Source organism: Neoarius graeffei, chromosome 7 (genome assembly GCF_027579695.1).
Source record: "Neoarius graeffei isolate fNeoGra1 chromosome 7, fNeoGra1.pri, whole genome shotgun sequence".
In the NCBI taxonomy this organism is placed as follows: Eukaryota; Metazoa; Chordata; class Actinopteri; order Siluriformes; family Ariidae; genus Neoarius; species Neoarius graeffei.
The window spans coordinates 96,301,314-96,324,133 of record NC_083575.1 but is presented as its reverse complement, the minus strand read 5'-3'; the positions used below and the strand labels follow the sequence as shown (position 1 = coordinate 96,324,133).

At 42.1% G+C, this 22,820-nt stretch overlaps 1 protein-coding gene across 1 annotated transcript; it reads right to left on the bottom strand.

The window, feature by feature from the left end:
* Positions 1-4,032: 4,032 nt before the first annotated feature.
* Positions 4,033-16,542, bottom strand: lgi2b (leucine-rich repeat LGI family, member 2b). Its single transcript, XM_060924897.1, has 8 exons — positions 16,349-16,542; positions 16,126-16,197; positions 15,540-15,611; positions 11,275-11,346; positions 6,720-6,791; positions 6,279-6,448; positions 4,940-5,104; positions 4,033-4,847 (listed from the first exon to the last, which is right to left on the bottom strand). Exons 1-8 carry the CDS (start codon positions 16,540-16,542, stop codon positions 4,033-4,035), a joined length of 1,632 nt encoding a protein of 543 aa, XP_060780880.1.
* Between the last annotated feature and the right edge of the window lie 6,278 nt (positions 16,543-22,820).

The following is a 22,820-nucleotide window of genomic DNA, read 5'->3' as shown; positions in this document are numbered from 1 at the left end:
GGGGTGTAAAAGGCCCCCTTGGCACAATGTTTGCTTTTGTTAAAAAAAAAATTAAGTATTAACTTTAGGCAAACTTTAGGTGGCATTATTGTTCATGTCACTGTTGTCAAAAACTATGATTAAAACTAAACACATGGTTCATTTCAACTTGGAGAAAAACTGAATTTTCCTTAAGGGGGGCTTTTTCCCCCACTCTAAACTTAGTCCGTTTATGTGGAGCTGTTACTATAGAAACGAGCAATAACGAGAGCATTACTACTATAAACCTCTGATTTACAGCTGCACTACTGTCAGAGCCACTACAGAAAATTGATCAATGCCAATACCTTCTGACCAATCAGAATCCATAATTCAGCAGCGCTAAATAATATGAAAGCACTAATGAAGTGGAAATTACAGTAGGAATTAAATGGAGGCTGGAGATGATGTCAGACTCTGTGTCTCTGGTCCATGGTGGAGAACCAGGGCGTTAATGTGGAGTACAGTTGCTAAAGGAGCTTGGGGACTTCAGAGAGACAGTAAAGAATTATCAGATACACGAGGAATTATGTGATGTGACAGAAATACTCAGTGAACAAAAGACAGCAAAAAAAGTTGCACAGTAATGTTTATTTTCTTCTTTATATATCCACAGTTAATGCACATGGCTGCTGTGAAACAAAGTGCTTTCCTTTTGTACAGAAGCCATAAAGGGGATGCAGCTTTAATCAATAAGGCGTTCATTCTCTACAGTATTGCTAGCACTCAGCGTTCGTTTATCTTTGGTGAACATCTCTTACATCTCTGCATCTACTTGCATAGCGTTAAATCAGCGTCAGGTTATTGCTCCTGTCAGCAGGTAACAGTCTGTTAGACCAAAAACACAGGATGTGCAAAGACCTCGAGCTCAGAGATGAGAAGCAGCAAGAATCAGATTCCCCGAAAGGATGTTGGATTAGATATTAAACACACTGTGTGTCAGATACTTTTGGGGAATCTTTATCACTTTAATCGGTTTGGTATATAACAGTAAATGTGATATAAATGTAAAACCATTGCATTTTGAGAAAAATAGACATGCGCCATGTTTACGCCTCTTCAGGGCAATACGGAAAGGTATTATTATTATTATTATTATTATTATGCAAAAGATAATTCACAGCAAGCTAAGAATAAACCTAGCAAGCTGGTATCCTTGGGATAGGTATCGAGCCACTTCCTGTGGCCTTGGGTACCGCGTCCCATGTCCTTCCATCCTTGTCACATATCTAGAACTTTGCGAATCCCAGCAAAACTGACTCCTGCATCAGCTCAATGCCCTTCACCGTCTCTATCTCTTCCAACCATTTCTTTAAATTTCTTGCTAGGATTCCCAGGGCGCCGATTATTACCAGAACATTCTTGACATCTTTGAATTTCCAGACCCTCTTCAACTCCCTCTTAAGGTCTTGGCACTTTTCAGTCTTTTCCTTGTCTTTACTGTAGATTCTCGTGTCGAATGGGCATGACACATCTATGATGCAACACTTTCTGGACTCCTTGTCAAGTCCTACAATATCTGGTCTATTAGCTTCGATTGGTTTGTCCGTTTGGATCTCAAAGTCCCACAGTATCTTAGTTCTCTCTGATTCGAGTACCGGCTTGGGTATATTGTTCTACCTCTTCTCTTCTCTTCTCAAGCCCAATGTCTCACAAAGCTGCCAGTGGATCACTTGGGCGACTGTGTCATGTCTCCAGTTTTTGTGATACAAGTTTCTCAGTTTTGATACAAAATCTCCAGTTTTTTGTTTTGGGCCTTATTAATTTGCAATAATAATAATAATAATAATAATAAATTATTACTCTCACTCAGGATCTTTCTGCTTTATTCTTCCGATTGTTATTATTCTCCTAACATTTTTAGGACGCTATTTCTCCCTCAGTTTTCAACCAATCATCACCAAATTTTACATGAAGAATCCCTCTGGGCTGAATTATGTTGCTATGACTTTTGGTGCTGATCTGGATCACTGAGTCGGAATGATCCATGAAAAACAGGCTTTTTTCCCCCCAATCACTTATAACTGTCAATTTTCATGGTTTTTTTCCAATCATTTTTTCTTTTTTTAATTTTGTTCGGGGCAGCAGGGCGCAACTTTTCCTTGACCTTTAATTGACAAAGGTCAGCTAGCACAAATTACTGTGACTTTAGTCACAGTCTATATCTAGTCATTATTATTATTATTATTATTTGTTTGGATTTTTTTCTGATATAATATTGCATTCTCCAAGACAGGGTTAATATTACATACATCTTCATCAGGGAAAGACTGCATTTACTTTAGTCTTGACATTGTATTCCTGTAAGACTAGAGCTGGGCGATATAAAAAGAAATTATTGCTAAATATCTTGCGAATGCATACTCTCAGAAAACAAATACTAAACTGGGGTGTTAAGGTACAATCCCTTGTCACCGTATTGGTGCTAGAGGTGTGCACGAGGACTGGGATCCATCAGGATCCAACAAAAAAGTCGTAGGAAACTTGCAGGACAAAGAACAGCCATGTTGAGTGTTTTGTTTGACACATTTACTGTATTCGTTTATTCGTCTCCACTAAACTGGCTTTAACTGAGCCAGAGTCACTTTGACTTTTTTTAATGAGTAATTTGGTCATATTTCGAGGAGCCACTGAGGTGTCGTAGTGTTTTTATTTTAATGAGATGAGATAATACTTTGAGGTCACAAGTTCTCAAAGATTCTCAAGATCTATCTCAAGGCCATGAAATACTGGACTGTATTTTAAAATGAGTTGGAAAATCAGATAAATCAAGTTGTTTTACATGACATGAATCTAAGAATGGAGATGATTTGATCATATTACAGTTTATTTTTAATCTTGGAATGACTCTACATTAGCCTTAAGCTAATTACACAAATTATTAACTGTAGACCAGATATTAAGCACGGCCATCGCTGAGAAATTTATAAGTCCATTTCATCAGTGTCCAATGGCAAGGAATGACAACATGTACGGCTTCATGCAGGAACAAGCAAATTTAGCGAGTTAACGCAGAACCCCATCGACCACAATGAACAAATAATGTTCAAACTTTTTGACATGAACAATATTCATTATTGTGAGGCACAAAATTGGACTTCCTCAGTTTGTTATTAGCTAACGATAGCTAATGATGCTAAATTTCTACCACTAGCGTACTTACGTAAGAGGTACGACTTCTTTATAGCTCCATAGATGACAAAAAATTTGTGTAGCTGTGTGCCTTTTATTTCTGATCTGGATCATGTTTATTCATGCCATGTGCAGATATGGAGCACCACATTATGGTTTTTTAATGGATGTGGATTAGTATTCTACTCTGCTTTACACAGCCACCCCAGTGAAGTTGTTGGGTCAAAAATGGGCTCAAGTTCCTTCCCGTGCTCAACTTGTGGCTACGATGTTGGTATCTTGGTACCACTGGTCACTTCAGCAGCTCTGTAGTAATAAAACCACTGTTTCGTTGAAACTATTGTGAGCGTGTACAAACAAAAGAAGCCAGTGGGATTGGCCAAACTTTCTGTAGGAACCAAATTTAAAAACAGTCCTGCACACACCTCAGATTGGTTCATTTATGAGACTTTTACCTCATGGACTGTAACTGTAAAGGAATATTATAAAAAATGTATTTTCACTTAAAAATAAACATCATTATATTAAGCATTACATTAAAAAAATGATGTAAACTGTCCTTTAAGCATCAACAGATGGCTCAGTCAGCTGTAGTTTATTTCTATAACCAACACTAACCCAGACTCACAGTGTATATTTATTTAACTGATGTCATGTCACGTCCAATCACAATCACTTCTGCCCCAAAGTGTGCCCTGATTGGCTGAGAGCAGGATTAAACCTGTGCTTAAAGAAAATGAAATGTTAGCAATGCTGCAGCGAAACTATCAACAGTGCTGAATTTAGAAAAATAAAAACATCAATAAAACAAATGAAATGTTGGCATCAGTAAAACGTGATTATCACCCAGCTCTACGTATGACCACAGTGTTCTTTGACTCATCAGCTGTAATTGACTGAGACGTGTTCAAAAACCTTCGTTTTTCCCTTAAAACTGGTGGCGAGGAGAAAATCACGCTGACCTATCGATAATGGAGTGAAAGAACGAGGCCACTGAACGTACACCTCCCTGAATTTGATGAAGATCTGCTTCTCCTTGTCCCACCTGAAGATCTGAGAGAAGGAGTAATCGCTGCTCAGGATCAGATAGTGCTGATCTCTGAAGCTAAACGGCTGGAGGACCATCGCACCACGTGATGGGAAGCCCTGAACTTCCTCAAACTGCTTCCCGGTCCACTTGAGGACTTTTGAGTCTCCGATGTAGCAGGCCAGAGCCAGATAGAGGATGCGGTCGATCCTGAAGGCCTTCACGCTCACCATGTCATCCATATTTGGTATGTCCTCAAAGAGAACAAACGTCTGGGTGCTCTTGTTCCACTGGTAGATGACGGGGACCTGAGAACGGCTCGTCAGGATGAGCACGGTCTTCCCGTCCAGGTCAACGAACTCTGCGTCTGTGTCACGGAACCACTCGTGCAGAAACTGGTACGGGAAGAAGCCGGTGGTGTTCCACTTGAACAGGGTGGACATGCCTGCTTTGGAGCTGTCCACGATCAGGAAGAACCAGTCGTCCCCGAGTTGGAACACCTCAATGTCGTTCGGCTTGGACACGTTAAGCATTTCCACCATTTGGAATTTGGTGAACTGGTTCTGCTCCTGGTCAAATTTGTAGATGCGTGAGCCGTCGAAGAGTTGAGCGACGATCACAAACGCCTGCTGGTCAATCACCACCGACCTACAGCCAATCACGGACCGTCCTGCAACAAAGTAACAGACATATCACGTTCTCACGTTACATCATCCAGATCCTGTTCGTATAAAAAGACAAATAATCAGATTCATGTAAAACCTGTGATATTATCAAAACGCCTAAAGTGGGTTTCGATGTGATCCCACTCCATGATGATACAGCTGTCCGAGTTCGGCACAGCCAGAGCAACATACACGTCTTCTTTATAGGAGAAAATATCCGCTGACATGGACTGAGTGTTTATGGTCTGATGAGGAATGAAATCTGTGACAAAGTACCACAAAGTAAAGTGTTATATTTACTCCATTTCATTGTAGTGAAAATACAGCGATACTTTTTAATTATCAAATTACAGACACACACTGTCCACATTAACAGGAACACCTGTACACCTACACATTCATAAACAACATGTTAACCCTTGAAATAGAGGGCCTGCAATCTGTCAGGTAAGAACTTGAATCTGATGTGACAGTATCCCGCTTCAGTGCTTTTCTGCTCACCACAGTTGTACAGAGTGATTATTTGAGTCAGTCAGTGCGTTTACATGCACATCCAAATCGAGCTGCTGTCGGTAATCGAGCTAAGGGTCCCAGCAGGGGTGCCAGAGAAATCCAATCCTACATGCACACAAGGAAATCGAGCTATTGTGTGAGGTACATTGTGCACCCGAGCCACAGGTGGCGCTACACGCCCCATCGTGTTGGTACACTTCCGGTTGTCATCATGAAGAAGAGCTATTCAAGGGTATAAACAAAGTTATCAGTTCCGTGTTCACAAGAAGAACGACGACGAGGACAGCAACATCGAGAGATGTTGTTCCTCCTGACCTCTTCTGCTGCTCGCTACTACTGTTGTCATGCCGACCGAGGCTGTTGTGTTTCCCACTTGTGGTCTCGTCACTCCCGGAAGGGGCAGTGCTGAAGTAAGTAGCTCGACTACGTAGCTCGATAGGGTTTACATGCACTAAGTAGCTCGGCTACAATCGCATAATCTAGGTCGCGTAGCTCGATTCCGAGAAATCCAGTTCGGTTCGATTTCAGCCGAGCTAAGGTGTTTCCATGGTGTTTAGAACTTCGATTTCAGTCGAGCTACGGCAGAAATTCGATTTTCTCTATGTGCATGTAAACGCACTGACTGTGGAGTCAAACCAGGCTGGCCGTTCTCCTCTGACCTCTTCATTAACAACGCATTTCCACCTGCAAGTTCTGTTTGACCATGTCACTGTCAAAGTTACTGAGATTTTTCCAAAGAGTCTGATATGAACATTAAACGAAACCTTTGAACTGTATCCGTATGATTTGATGCGCTGCTCTGTTTCCACATGATTGGCTGATTGGATAATTGCATGAATGAGCATGTGCACAGGCATTTCTAATAAAAGACTAAATGTCGTTGATAAAATACATATTACATATGGGATTATAAATGCAGTTACCAGTGGAGACACACTTGGCATGTTTCTCGGGGAAGTCCTTCAGCAAGATGCCCTTCATCTCCTCCGGCTCTGTGCAGTAAACATCTAAAACCGTCGCATTTGTCTTCTTTAGCCACAACATCAACCACAAGGACTGACAGTCACACTGAAACTGGTTTCCTCTCAAATCTCTGAGGTTGAACAGCAAGAAAGAAAAAACAAACCCAAAGCTCACATGTCTGAGTATCATATGGCATGGTGTAGTAAAGAATTCTGCTGTGGCTCCATGTGGCTCTGGATTTCAGTAAATCGCTACACCACTGATGCCATTCCTACTTATTTGTATGATTTAGCGCTCTGCTGTATGATCCATGAAGCTATAAGTCAGTGGTGTTTATTGAGCAATTCCTGAGGGTACGTGATCCAAAGGTGTCTCACTTGAAGCAGAGCATGAATACTCACAGCTCTATGAGAGAGTGCAGGTCAGAGAACAGGCCTTTGGGTAAACTTTTCATATTGTTGTTCGCTAAAGATCTGCAAAACATCAGGAGGAAAGAAAAGGAAATAAAGTGCGTGTTGGGGAAAATAATACAGTGTAAAACACCAGGAATGTACTGAATATAAATACATTATTCAGAAGGGACAGACAATGGGGAAGCCATGGCCTAATGGTTAGAGAAGCAGCTTTAGGTGCAAAAGGTTGCTGGTTTGATTCCCTGGACCAGCAGGAATGGCTGAAGTGCCCTTGAGCAAGGCACCTAACGGCTACTCTGGGTATCTTGTACGTCACTCTGGATAAGCACGTCTGCTAAATGCCTGTAATGTGTTCTAAACAGATACAAATATCAGGAGTGGGATGCAGCAAAAAAAAGGTCAAGAAATTAATTCCTTTATCCTTAGTAACTGCCTGGTCAGGGTCGTGGTGCTTTAAACGAGGCTACTAGTTACATCTGCCAAGGAGGTTATGTTTTCAGCGTGGTTTATCTGCCTGAAAGCAGGATTGCACAAAACCTACCAACTCGATTTCTACGAAACTTGGTGGAAAGATGTAGCATGGTCTAAGGAGGAACCCATAAGGTTTCAGAACGGATCTGAGCCACAGGGTGGATCCACAAATTTAGCTTCACTTTTACTAATATTGCCAGACACAACATTTGTGCCTGGTGAACGTCTGCGCCCTTTGAGTTTGTTGATATTTTGGGAAGGAGAACAAACCTAAATTTGTTAAGCAATATCACAGGCCAGTACAAACATAAATAATAACTGTATGATCAGGATTACATTAAACAGTCCCACACACACACACACACACACACACATCACTACCTGAGACTAATTAAGAACTGGAATGATGTAGCTGAGGATGAGGAACCGTTGGAATGAGAATTCACACACCGTAACACATGACACACTACTGACATTTCTACAGCCCCGATTCCAAAAAAAGTTGGGACAAAGTACAAATTGTAAATAAAAACGGAATGCAATGATGTGGAAGTTTCAAAATTCCATATTTTATTCAGAATAGAACATAGATGACATATCAAATGTTTAAACTGAGAAAATGTATCATTTAAAGAGAAAAATTAGGTGATTTTAAATTTCATGACAACAACACATCTCAAAAAAGTTGGGACAAGGCCATGTTTCCCACTGTGAGACATCCCCTTTTCTCTTTACAACAGTCTGTAAACGTCTGGGGACTGAGGAGACAAGTTGCTCAAGTTTAGGGATAGGAATGTTAACCCATTCTTGTCTAATGTAGGATTCTAGTTGCTCAACTGTCTTAGGTCTTTTTTGTCCTATCTTCCGTTTTATGATGCGCCAAATATTTTCTATGGGTGAAAGATCTGGACTGCAGGCTGGCCAGTTCAGTACCCGGACCCTTCTTCTACACAGCCATGATGCTGTAATTGATGCAGTATGTGGTTTGGCATTGTCATGTTGGAAAATGCAAGGTCTTCCCTGAAAGAGACGTCGTCTGGATGGGAGCATATGTTGCTCTAGAACCTGGATATACCTTTCAGCATTGATGGTGTCTTTCCAGATATGTAAGCTGCCCATGCCACACGCACTAATGCAACCCCATACCATCAGAGATGCAGGCTTCTGAACTGAGCGCTGATAACAACTCGGGTCGTCCTTCTCCTCTTTAGTCCGAATGACACGGCGTCCCTGATTTCCATAAAGAACTTCAAATTTTGATTCGTCTGACCACAGAACAGTTTTCCACTTTGCCACAGTCCATTTTAAATGAGCCTTGGCCCAGAGAAGACGTCTGCGCTTCTGGATCATGTTTAGATACAGCTTCTTCTTTGAACTATAGAGTTTTAGCTGGCAACGGCGGATGGCACGCTGAATTGTGTTCACAGATAATGTTCTCTGGAAATATTCCTGAGCCCATTTTGTGATTTCCAATACAGAAGCATGCCTGTATGTGATGCAGTGCCGTCTAAGGACCCGAAGATCACGGGCACCCAGTATGGTTTTCCGGCCTTGACCCTTAAGCACAGAGATTCTTCCAGATTCTTTGAATCTTTTGATGGTATTATGCACTGTAGATGATGATATGTTCAAAATCTTTGCAATTTTACACTGTCGAACTCCTTTCTGATATTGCTCCACTATTTGTCGGCGCAGAATTAGGGGGATTGGTGATCCTCTTCCCATCTTTACTTCTGAGAGCCGCTGCCACTCTAAGATGCTCTTTTTATACCCAGTCATGTTAATGACCTATTGCCAATTGACCTAATGAGTTGCAATTTGGTCCTCCAGCTGTTCCTTTTTTGTACCTTTAACTTTTCCAGCCTCTTATTGCCCCTGTCCCAACTTTTTTGAGATGTGTTGCTGTTATGAAATTTCAAATGAGCCAATATTTGGCATGAAATTTCAAAATGTCTCACTTTCGACATTTGATATGTTGTCTATGTTCTATTGTGAATACAATATCAGTTTTTGAGATTTGTAAATTATTGCATTCCGTTTTTATTTACAATTTGTACTTTGTCCCAACTTTTTTGGAATCGGGGTTGTATATCTGGGGGGTCTTCAATTGTTTCCAGGGCAAAGTGGTAGGGTTCATTAAAAAAAAAAAATCCAGTTAAGGTTGTTGGGCTCAAGTCCAGTCTTGAGATGTTTTCTGTATTGACATGGACTTGTCTCTGTCTTGGGCATTGCTCTTGGGCACGGTCTTGGTTTTGACAAAGAGTATGTAAAAAAAAAAAATCCTGTGTTGTCTTCACAAAGGTTTGTTTTCCTTCAGTTTTCTCTCCAGTTTATTCTTGGGGAAAATACATGTGTCTCCCATGGCACATGAAGCTAACCTCCACATCTATTCAAACTGCTGCATAGCACACATGGTGAAAACCATTATCTGACAATTCAACATACACAGGCTTACAGCCACCCATGACTGGATAGTATCTGTGATTGACAGGAGAGAAAGAGTATGCCCCTCCTATCCAGAGAGCACCAGCAATTCAGTCCTTTGACTCCTAGCTATGGAGATGTCTGTGGCTGTGACAAATAATTATCTGTTGAGCCACTCAGGCAAATGCTTTCACTTTTGTCCATCTTGTGCTGGTCCAAGAATTTCACCTCTAGCAGCACAATATGAATGCCCCCAGCCATCCCTCTTAATCATGACCCTGGTTCCGAAAACCCACAAAACAGAACTGGAGTCCTATTCCATTATTCCTAGCTCATTACACATTATTCCATTAATTTTGTGGGTAATTTTCCCCCTCAAATTTTCTTTTCTTTTCACTGTATTTGATAGAGCTTTTTTTTGTTGTTGCTACAACTATAACACCTCCACTTTATAAAATTCTCGCCTTTATCTCCAAGATCCTTGAAAAAGCTGTGGCACAGCAGTTATGCTCATATTTACATAGGAATAACATCCATGAAATGTATCAGTCAGGATTTAGACCTCATCATAGCACAGAGACAGCTCTGGTTAAAGTAGTAAACGACCTACTGTTGGCGTCTGATCAGGGCTGTGTCTCGCTACTTGTGTTGCTTGACCTTAGTGCAGCATTTGATACCATTGATCATTCCATTCTTCTGGATGGACTAGAAAACGTTGTGGGAGTTAAGGAAACGGCCTAATCATGAACCTATTCCATTATTCTTACCTCAGGTATTCAGGTGAGTTTGGCGGCCCGGCATGTACAAACTCTGACAAGAAGCAATTCCTTCTTCTAGATAAAAGGGGAAGCCATGGCCTAATGGTTAGAGAAGCAGCTTTGGGAACAAAAGGTCACCAGTTTGATTCCCTGGACCAGTAGGAATGACTGAAATGCCCTTGAGCAAAACACCTAACCCCCATCTGCTCCCCAGGCTGCTCTGGGTATGTTGTACATCACTCTGGATAAGAGTATCTCCTAAATGCCTTTAACCCTTTGGTGACTGACCCCTTGAAAATGGTTCCTCCAGGAACGATGACGTTTCAGTTGTCAAGACAACGGAAAAACTAAAATACAAAAACAGAAAGATACGTCACAATGCTCTTGTGCACAAAACAAAATGCTCTTGTATTTGTATTTTAGTTTTTCCGTTGTCTTGACAACTGAAATGTCATGGTTCCTGGAGGAACCATTTTCAAGGGGTCAGTCACCAAAGGGTTAATGAAATTATGGAAAACTACCTAATTATTGGTACAATGAACAAATGAAGGGAACTAGATAAATATTTCGCCTCTAAAAGGATTTGATGTCTTAGATTCGATCTTGGACGCCGTAAGACTCGATCTCAGCTAGTCCTGGTCTTGTCTGTCTTTTCTACAGCCCTAATTCCAGTTTAGGCCACACCCACACAAATCTGAATACAGTTACAGATATTTGGAGCATTAAACAGTTACAGAGACCATCATTATCTTACATCCCTATATTTACAAAATACTGTTCTTTTCTGGAGTATTAAAATAGAAATGTTAAACAAAGAGTAGTATAAAAGTGTTCATGTACATCCTCTACTGAACATATGATATTCTCCGAGTCTGATAAATAAGACTCACAGATGTGTGACGTCTCGAAGTCCTCTGAAGGCATGTTTGCTGAGCTCCTCGATCTTGTTCCCCTCGATGAATCTGAGATACAAACACTTGGTCAGCACTTACTGAAAAACAAATCTGCTCAAATTTCACTCAGTGAATGTTAAAAAATCCAATCGTGGTTTCACATAATGCCTGTTTTATAGATTTCTGTCTCTCAGGTCACTGCATTAGACACCGGGATGCACCTGAGAGATTTCCATGCTGTTGTGATAGATATATTCCAGGATGAGCAGGATTTTGTGCTTGAAATTTTAAAAAGAATGTAATTAGTTTTTAACCAATGCACAAAACGAATGGTATATAATTTGTGTAAAAATGTATTATTGGTGTTTTGAATTATTTTGTTCTAGTACTTATGAAGAAAATAATGAGCAAATCATTTAGTGCCTCTTCAAGGGTTATTTAACTGTTTATTGAATACTTCAAAGCTGTTCTACTTAGGAAACTGTTGTTATATGTTTAATTTCTCTGTTTTACAGTAAAGTATAAATGCGAATTCTGACTCTTTTCAGTGAGTCAGATCATTCGACTTGGCTCACCAAGAAGAGTCAACTCTTTTGACTCCTAAATGACTCCTTGCCAGAATCTTTGCTGATCTTTTGCTTAATTTCTTCAAAACATGGTATTTTACTCTCAGATTAACAAAATGACATCACACTTGGATGTGTGCTTGTTCTAAAATGTATTTAAACGTAAAACCAGCAACGTGCTACAGATTTACTCTCTCAAAAATGTTAAAGCTGTGCTGCTCTATCTCCAATGTCCATTTAAAAATTAATTTCCTTTAATATGATTAAAGTCGGCGGCACGGTGGTGTAGTGGTTAGCGCTGTCGCCTCACAGCAAGAAGGTCCTGGGTTCGAGCCCCGTGGCCGGCGAGGGCCTTTCTGTGTGGAGTTTGCATGTTCTCCCCGTGTCCGCGTGGGTTTCCTCCGGGTGCTCCGGTTTCCCCCACAGTCCAAAGACATGCAGGTTAGGTTAACTGGTGACTCTAAATTGAGCGTAGGTGTGAATGTGAGTGTGAATGGTTGTCTGTGTCTATGTGTCAGCCCTGTGATGACCTGGCGACTTGTCCAGGGTGTACCCCGCCTTTCGCCCGTAGTCAGCTGGGATAGGCTCCAGCTTGCCTGCGACCCTGTAGAAGGATAAAGCGGCTACAGATAATGAGATGAGATGATTAAAGTCTTTAGAGAACCATGAATTTAGAAGATTGATGAACTTGAACTTCATGTGAATAATCACGCTTTTAGACATGTTCTCATTTCATGTGGTGTTATTTTCCACATGATTTTTAAACAGGGCGGCACGGTGGCGTAGTGGTTAGCTCTGTCGCCTCACAGCAAGAAGGTCCGGGTTCGAGCCCCGTGGCCGGCGAGGGCCTTTCTGTGTGGAGTTTGCATGTTCTCCCCATGTCTGCGTGGGTTTCCTCCGGGTGCTCCGGTTTCCCCCACAGTCCAAAGACATGCAGGTTAGGTTAACTGGTGACTCTAAATTGAGCGTAGGTGTGAATGTGAGTGTGAATGGTTGTCTGTGTCTATGTGTCAGCCCTGTGATGACCTGGTGACTTGTCCAGGGTGTACCCCGCCTTTCACCCGTAGTCAGCTGGGATAGGCTCCAGCTCACCTGTGACCCTGTAGAACAGGATAAAGCGGCTACAGATGATGAGAATGGGATTTTTAAACACATTTTATTTATTGTCACATGTTAAAAATGTTGCAGGTAGCAAATGTGATTAAAATTTATTTTTGAAAGTGAATTTTCTCACATGAATAATTATTTTTTACATAATTTCACACAAAGCACAATTACTGAAACTGACACTCAGAGAGCAGAACCTCAGCTCACACAAGTTTTTTTTCATCAGTGAGGCTGGCTTCAATCTCACAAAAACCAGGAGAAGCAGAAGAAACATCACTGGTTACAGAGCCATTGAAGATGTTCCTGGCCAATGTGGTAGCAACATTACAATGTGGGCCTTCATCACAAATAATGGTGTCCTTCACCACCATGCCAACGTTGGTCCATACAATAGATCACATTCTCACAGTTTTAGACAGACTGTACAATACTGTGATTCTGGTGGACCATATGGATGATGCAGAGCAGCACAGATGTGTAGTAGTATGAGACAATGTCAGCTTCCATTGTGCAGCCCTGCTCCAAAACTGGTTTGTTGACCAGCCACAATTTCTTGTTCAGTCCCCTCTGCCTTACTCTCCATTTCTCAAGCCAGCTGAAGAGATCTTTTCAGCATGGCAGTGGAAGGTGCGTGACCATCAGCCCGATGTACACAGGGCTCTTCTGCAGGCAGTTGAAGAGGCATGTGATGATATTAATGTGGCTGCTTTCCAGGGCTGGATACATCACTCCCAGTGCTTTTTCCCTATCCAGGGAAGATATTGCATCGGCAGCGAAAAGCAGCCTAAACATTTTTCTGTCCTTTTTTTGGTAATTTTTTTCTCAAGTAATCAAGAAAATGTAAATTTTTTTTTTTTTGGGGGGGGGGGTAATTTTTCCCTTCAAATTTTATTTTCTGTTCACTGTATTTGATAGAGCAAATTTTTTTTTTGTTTCTACAACTTTAAGACCTCCTTTTTATAAAACTCTCCCCTTTATCTCCAAGATCCCAGAAAAAAAAACTTTGGCACAACAGTTATGCTCATATCTACATAGGAATAACATCCATGAAATGTATCAGTCAGGATTTAGACCTCATCATAGCACAGAGACAGCTCTGGTTAAAGTAGTAAACGACCTGCTGTTGGCGTCTGATCAGGGCTGTGTCTCGCTGCTTGTGTTGCTTGACCTTAGTGCAGCATTTCATACCATTGATCATTCCATTCTTCTGGATAGACTAGAAAATGTTAAGGGAACGGCCCTCTCCTGGCTCAGCTCTTATTTAACTGATCGCCATCAGTATGTTGATGTAAATGGTGATTTTTCTAGACGTACTGAGATAAAGTTTGGTGTTCCACAAGATTCTGTCTTACGCCCTCTGCTTTTTCCTTTATATGTTACCTCTGGGTGATATTATTTGTAAGTATGGTATTAGTTACCTCCGCCAACTTTGTTGCAGGAGGTTGGTATTCACCTCCATTAGTTTGCTTTTCCCAACATAACTTAAAAATAGTGAACAGATTTTGATTAAATTTTGAGGAAAGTTGGGCCATAGGCCAAGGAACAATTGATTAGATTTTGATGCAAATCTGAATATGTGACTTGGCAGAGGTCTGCACTCTACTGAGTGCCCTTCTAGCTTCCACTGTTATGCTGATGACACACAGTTGTATGTTTCTGCAAAACCTGATGAGAGACACCAGCTTAATAACATTGAGGAATGCGTAAAGGACATTAGACACTGGATGCTTATTAATTTCCTTCTGCTTAACTCTGACAAGACTGAAGTACTTGTACTCGGACCACATGCAGCTAGAAGTAAGTTTTCTGATTCCACAGTGACTCTGGATGACCTTTCTGTTTCTTCACGTGCAGCAGTAAAAGACCTCGGAGTGATTATTGACCCCAGTCTTTCATTTGAAACTCATATCGATAACATTACCCGGATAGCTTTCTATGTTGCTAAGATAAGAAATTTAATGTCACTACACGACGCAGAAAAACTAGTCCATGCTTTCGTTACCTCCAGGTTGGATTATTGTAATGCCTTACTGTCTGGATGTTCCAATAAGTGCATAAACAAGCTCCAGTTAGTTCAAAATGCAGCAGCAAGAGTCCGTACTAGAACTAGAAAATATGACCCCATCACCCCTGTCTTATCCACACTGCATTGGCTCCTAATTAAATTTCGTATTGATTATAAAATACTACTATTGACCTTTAAAGCACTGAATGGTCTCGTGCCACAGTACCTGAGTGAACTTCTGATCCTCTATGACCTGCCACACCTACTTAGATCAAAAGGTAAAGGTTATTTGTTGGTACCTCAAATAGTGAAGGCTACATCAGGGGGCGGAGCCTTTTCTTACAAAGCCCCACAGTTATGGAACAGCCTTCCAAGTAGTGTTCAGGATTCAAACGCAGTCTCAGTGTTTAAGTCTCGGCTCAAAAGGTCTTTTATGACCCAAAATGTTGAGTAAGGTCATGTAAAAACAACGCTGAGTGAATAAAATAAAATGTGTTCATTATTAGACATGATTATTCATTCTGTTAGTTCTATGAATAACCCTGATGATGATGGGTGTGTGGGTGTGGTGCTCATACACTCACAGATACTCAAGGTGAGGAAGTCCGGAGAAGGCGTCGTCCTTTATGCAGGAGATGGAGTTGGAATTAAGGAGTCTGAAACATGTGGAAATGTTTACTTATACTGATGTTGAACGTGTTTTATTGTGTAAAATGATTTCAGCTACTATACATGTAATGACTCGATCATTTAATTATTTTAGATATAACACCCACTCAAGGAGAATCTGTTTAAAACTGCTTTACAAAAATATAAAAGCATTACTGTAATTTAATATAAATCATGATTATCGGCTGTATTTCTCTCTGCAGCAGGTCGCAAACTTTCTATAACCGAAAGTAAATTACAATATTTTTGTGCCCGTCTTCAGTGAACACCTTTTTCTAATTGCAGATCATCTGCATCATGCAACAATCTTAAACTGCATACATTTGGTACATGGTGTTAGTTTGTTCAAAAGTGCTACCTTGATATAAGGTGAACGCTTCTCTGTTAATGCTGAAATTAAAGTTCTAGTACACAAGATGTTTCTGTAATGTATGCAGGAGGAGATGATGATGATGATGATGATGTGTAATGCAGGATGAGTAATGATAAGGATTGACTCACAGCAAGTGCAGTGATGGCATCAGGGCAAATGTAGCTTCTCTGATTTCTGGGAAAGTGCCATTAACAATACTCCTGAAAATAATTCATCATAAATCCATCACTCATCCACTCGTTTCTGAACACAAGCTCAAATAAACAAAGTGTTTAAATGCAACTTTTTTAATGCATGCATGCAGTCCAGATATTTTTAGTCCAGTGTTAGAGATGTTTTAAAGACTCTTACAGAGAGCTGATGTCAGCAGGGACAGTCCGTGGGATGAAGGATGATCCAACACAGATGATGGTCTCCGTGGTGCAGGTGCAGCCTGAAGGACATTTAAACACACGCTTTCCTCCTGAGGAATTCACACAGCATGAGAAGAATAAAAGGAGGAATGCACAGAGCTGCACAGGAGGAGCGCGAGCTGCAGTGTTCATTGTGGAAGCTGGCCGTTTGTTTACTCAGAGTCCCGACCCGACCCGGACCGGACAGGAATCAATGCAGCACTGCAGGAGATCTCGCATCAGCATGACTGGGGCTTTTTGTGCGTAATGAAATGCGCATGCGCAAAGGTTTGAGTGCGGCGCTGCTTGGCTACAGAATCAATAACAGTAAGAACCTCCTTCCTTTTATCCAGTCTGTACCACAGTCATTTAAAACCATAATATATCCACAACAGTGTGTGGTTTGGGTTAAGGAGATGTAGGTTCAGGATTTGTTTTGTTTTCTGGATAAATCTGCAAATGTTAATGTTATAACTGATTTAATTTTCATAATGGCATATTGTTATTTATGTTAAAAAAATAATAATTATTATATTATATATATCTGTGATGACCTGGTGACTTGTCCAGGGTGAACCCCGCCTTTCGCCCGTAGTCAGCTGGGATAGGCTCCAGCTCGCCTGCGACCCTGTAGAACAGGATAAAGCGGCTACAGATAATGAGATGAGATGAGATGAGATGAGCCGTGGAGCGCGGCCCCATGTGGACAGTTGGGGGTCGCGCCTGGAGGACACTCTGGACTCTTGCAGTGGTGCTCTTGTGGCTGGGGACTGCAGTTGACTTGCTGACTTTGGGACTGCAGTTGTCGTGAACGGTTTTGCACTCGGGTTTCCGTCGGTGGGGGGTTTATAGCATCAACGAAGCTGACTTTATGTTAGGACTGTTAATGTTATAGTCATGTTGTCTGTTGTTGCCCGAATGGGGATGGGTTCTCTTTTGAGCCTGGTTCCTCTCGAGGTTTCTTCCTCTTGTCATCTGAGGCAGTTTTTCCTTGCCACTGTTGCCACAGGCTAGATCGCCACTGGGGATAGATTAGGGATAAAATTAGCTCATATTTTAAGTCGTTCAAATTCTGTAAAGCTGCTTTGCGACAATGTTTATTGTTAAAAGCGCTATACAAATAAACTTGACTTGACAGCATAGTTAACACCACATCTCTAGGTTCAGGAAGGAGGATAGTAAGCGGGCAGAAAAGCACAACAAGAATATGGTTTGGTAGAAAACAGGTAAGTATGTATTAAAGGAAAAGAAATATATTCACTTCTAAACATGAACTGCAGAACAGGTTACAATACTGACAATGAGGCCTCAGGGAACAAAAACAAACAAAAATAAATAATACAAAAGAATAACTCTTTTCTGTCCCACAGTTGCTACCCGGGTAGGCTTTTTTTTAAAGATTTTTTGGGGGGCTTTTTTCACCTTTATTGGATTGGATAGTGTAGAGACAGGAAATGAGCGGGATGGGAGGGATCGGGAAATGACCTCGGGCCAGAATCGAACCTGGGTCCCCGGATTTATGGTATGGTGCCTTATCCACCTGAGCCACAATGCCCCCTACCCAGGTAGGCTTCTTTGCTGTAGGCACAAGTCCAAGTGTATGTGGAAATGTATATGTGATTGTGTATGGGGAAAAAAAAAAAGATAGAGTAGCAGTGCACTGTCTGAGTCTCTTGGCTGATGGAAGGCACCTGACGGCAGGAACTCCTCACACTATCTCGGCATGTCTGTGAAGATTCTCAGTCATCCAGGTCATAATAAACTGTGGGTGGTAAAAGAGAGCAACTGGACTTGCTTGAAGATTCTTGAAGACGTTTCACCTCTCATCCGAAAGGCTTCTTCAGTTCTGTCTGACTAATAGAGAGTATCAGGTATTTCTCCTCTCATGGATGAAAAGCAATCCTAAGGTGTCGTTGAGTCATCCTGTTGGTGTGGGTCACTGGGGGCTGGGTGTGAATGGCCTCGAGAGTCTTTGGGGTGATCAATGGGTTGTTGGTTCTCTCTGTCCTCCTGTGAGTCACTGAAAACAGCTGGGTTTTGGTGTGCATTCAGTTGTCTGGGAAGGGACAACTGTATTTGTATTTGTCATGGAAAGACTGAGAAATGGTTGAGACTTGTGAGCCTGAATCAAGGAGTGACATACACTGATTTTCCTCAATGATAATTTCTGCAGTGCATCTGGGCCCTATCAAGCCAGTAATCAGCGCATTTTCAGGTAGATGAGAACTGGAGTGACTTTCACACTTGGCTTTCCTACCTTCCCATTTTGTAGTGGGACTCTTTCCCTTACAATAGGTTCCAGTAGGTCCCTTTACTGAAACCCTGTCCTGTTTCCATTTCGTGCTCTCCATTCTTCTTGCTTTGCATGCAGCTCTCTGTATTTTTGGTAACGTGACCAGACATCCCGGTTTGACTGGGACAGTCCCGATTTTGAGTTGCGTGTCCCCAGTCCCGACAAAGGTCCGTCGGGACATTGAAATGTCCCGGTTTACACCAAACACTAACAAACTGTCCCGGTTACAGCGATCATATATAGCCAACGAGATGTCAATAAAGCTTCTAGCAATTCAGTATCAATGTGTGTGTGTGCACAGTCAACTTTACAATGTATCTATTTACACAATGTTGCAATGTAGAGGCCGCGTTATAACAGTTTTTTTTTGCTAGCGGCTGTCAACTACTACGCGACAATGCCGAACGGATGAGCGCTGGGCGGAGATGTTCGCGCACTTCAAGAGTAGGGAGATTCCTTACAGCAATGTCAGCCAGCTTTGCCAGTTTGCCATGTGCCTACCTGGCACCGATGCTCCAGTTGAGTGAATATTTTCACTCATGAGCAACACCTGGACTGATGAGAGGAATCGCATGACCGTGCCTACTCTTGAAGCCTTGCTCATTACCAGGGCCAATTTCGACGATACTTGCTCGCAGTTTCACAGCAGACTCTCGGGCAATAAAGCGCTACTGGAGTAAATTCACTCATCATGTAAATATATGCAATAAAATGGCATCTTCTTTAGGGTGGGAGGGTTAGGTGGCTGTGTTTCTGAAACATTTTTTGTTGTCTTTCATCTGTTTCATCTGTCTTTAATCTGTATCACAGATTGTCTTGACTTGTTTGATGCTGTTGTCAACTCAGGGTTCATGTTTTCAAAATAGTTAACAGCCGACACTGGTTAAGATTAAACAGAGGCATTCTGGGTAAAGGTTTGGAGGTGACAACAATTAGGCTCATGCGCTCATTCCTGTTACAATGTATAGCCTATTGTTTAAAAAAAAAAGTTAATCGCATAAAATGTTGATGTTAATATGCAAGCAATGCATTTTCTTGGTGTTTTCACAAAGGTGAAATAAATCAGTTGAAATTTAGGCTATTGGCCCATTCCCTATCACCACATCTGTTGTCTGATTTTCTTACTTTAACTGAATTGTGATAGAAGTACATGTAGATAACAAGAAAATACTTGATTATTCTCTGAAATGTTGATAAAAGTGAGCTTCTACAAAATGATAAAAGCACCTGTCTGAGCCATGGTTTGAGCCGGCGCATGTTTACATCAAAACGCGTGTGCATGCATGAGTATCACGGTCACGCGCAAAGTGTCCTGGTTTTAGACTCGGGAAATCTGGTCACCTTAATTTTTGGTCAACAGTGGCCTTGCTGATGGAACCCTCACATATCCTAGCAATGTGACCATCTTCTCCACACCTACAACAGAACCAGGCTTTTGGCTGAGGGGTTGATGTCACTTGCTGGGTCTGTGTCTCTGCTTTTGGTGGCATAGCAGCTGCCCCTTCGGCTGGTGGGGACTCACAGCTCCTCTTTTTCTTTGACTCAGTTGTGTTGAGTTGCATTTTGAGTTCGGCAACCTGCTTTCTCAGTGCCTTGGTCTCAGAGATGTAAGCCTGTAAGACACTTGGATCACTACAGGAGGCTACCTCAGCAATAGACTGCACATTGACAGTGGCCTTCAATTTAGAACTGCCTAAATGGCGATGCATTCGCTCAAGTTTTGTTGCTCTCCTGCCTTCCTCAGCCCTTAAGGCCTCTGCATGCTCTTGCGACAAGGCTTTCACAGATAGCTTTTCGCAAACAGTTGTAATTTATTGTTGAGTGGGAGTAATAGGCGTGCGCGATGTTATTCACCGGCACAACGCAAGGGGGTGCGAAGTCGCTAGGAGTAGTTGGTGGGTGTGGTTAGTGGAGTGTTTATCCTCCGGTTACTTATAATGACTAGAACTGGAGTCGTATAGATGTACATACTTCCTCGATCAACCGCTCTTCGTGCTGCTCCATCTTCGCTCGTGTTTTTAAAAATGGCGGTCGTGAAAACAAATCAAACCGGGAAAGTAGGGAAGCGGAAGTGCGTGTACAGCGGATGTAGAGTGGACCAATCAGAGCCCTCTTGTCTGCGGCGCTGTCTGCGAGGCTTCTGCGGTGGTCACAATTTTTGGGAGGTGCGCGCAGAGCGTCTGCGAAGGTGGGGGGGGCTATGCAGACACTGTCTGCGACACTATCTGCGAGGACTGGGTTGTCAGCATAAATTGGCCTTTAGTTGCAACAACAGCTCTGCAAAATCAGGAGGTGTCCTTGTCCTCGAGTCAAGCTGTAGTGTAAGTATGAGGGAGTGATCCCAGCAGCCACGTTGAAACTGCTTCAATAGCTGGTGATTGGAAGACTTCTGCTCTACTCCGTTCCTCCTAACAGCAGTGCTAAGGGGCGTCTGCAGTCTCTGTAAATAGTTGGAGGCTTCCTCACCTGGGTTTTGGTGTGTGTTTAAGAACTTGGCAAAGATTTCATCACCATCTTCAACCAACCCATAAGCTGATTCAAGTAGCTTTATATAGTCTCTGGGATGAGCTGCAGACCCAAGCTGTTTCACCTCATTTGAGGCAGGGGGCAACAGATTCTCCAAGATTTTTCTCCGCTGCACATCTAAGGGAAGACAATCTTGAAACAAAAGATCAACATGAAGGCACCATGTATCGAAATCAGCTTCACCTGGAGGCTTGGGCACTTTACCAGAGAAGGAGCACAGCCATTTTGAATGTGCTGTGGAAGCATAATTTTTGATGACATGCTCAACCATGATGTGCTGTATCTCAGGTGGGTTTAGGTCATTACTGGTAAGTATATTAGACGTGCCAGTACAAGCTTGTTGCCTCATTGAGAAGCTGGACTTGGTGTCTGAGAGGGAAACCGTTGTGGTGCAGGCTTACTGAACTTCTTTCTTACAGATTGTTGTAGGATGGGAGTGCTGCTGTGATCAGACTGGGCATCTTCAGAATCGGTGCTATCACTGCTGTCATCTGAATCGGGGGGGGGGGGGTACCTCTGTATGGAGTTAGGGATGGGTCAGCGAGCTGTAGCAGCACTTTTACATTCTCTACACGCCACTTAACTGTTGCATCCCTAGCACTTTGGATGTCAAAGGGGAAATCAGGTTCTAAGAGAGCAACTGGTTTGTTCGTGTCAAACTCCACTATCACTGCGGACTGCCCTGTCTGCTCTGCAGTGGGTCTTACTCTCACTACTTTAACAATGGCCCCATACTTCTTAAAAGTAGCAATTATGTCATTATCTGAGTCTGAGTGAGTAATGCCTAAAACACAGAATGACCTATGTGCTCTAACATTGTAATGCTTCTCAATATCCTTAACACTCATGTTTCTCAACAGTGTTCAAAGAAAATAAACTGTTGCAAAAAAATTATTAAATATTGCTTTACACTTAGTAAATGATACAAAATTAATTTATCTGCCCTTATCCTCCTGGCTGGCTCGCCACAAATTGCTTATGTAATGTGGTGGTCTCTTCTCTAACTGATAACTGTGCTGTGCCCGTTAGTTAACATCACATCTCTAGGTTCAGGAAGGAGGATAGTAAGTGGGCAGAAAAGCACAACAAGAATATGGTTTGGTAGAAAACAGGTATGTATGTATTTAAGGAAAAGAAATATATTCACTTCTAAACATGAACTGCAGAACAGGTTACAATACTGACAATGAGGCCTCAGGGAACAAAAACAAACAAAAATAAATAATACAAAAGAATAACTCTTTTCTGTAGCCCTGTGATGACCTGGCGACTTGTCCAGGGTGAACCCCGCCTTTTGCCCGTAGTCAGCTGGGATAGGCTCCAGCTTGCCTGCGACCCTGCAGAACAGGATAAAGCGGCTACAGATAATGAGATGAGATAAACTCTTTTCTGTCCCACAGTTGCTACCCAGGTAGGCTTCTTTGCTGTAGGCACAAGTCCAAGTGTATGTGGAAATGCATATGTGATCATCTCATCTCATTATCTGTAGCCGCTTTATCCTGTTCTACAGGGTTGCAGGCGAGCTGGATCCTATCCCAGCTGACTACGGGCGAAAGGCGGGGTTCACCCTGGACAAGTCGCCAGGTCATCACAGGGCTGACACATAGACACA

Coding starts and splice junctions, on each gene's coding strand:
- lgi2b (XM_060924897.1), bottom strand. CDS start 16,542: ATGAACACTGCAGCTCGCGCTCCTCCTGTGCAGCTCTGTGCATTCCTC. Junction 6,792..11,274: donor CTTCGAGACGTCACACATCT/GTGAGTCTTATT, acceptor GATGTTTTGCAG/ATCTTTAGCGAACAACAATA. Junction 5,105..6,278: donor TGCCAAGTGTGTCTCCACTG/GTAACTGCATTT, acceptor ACTTTGTCACAG/ATTTCATTCCTCATCAGACC.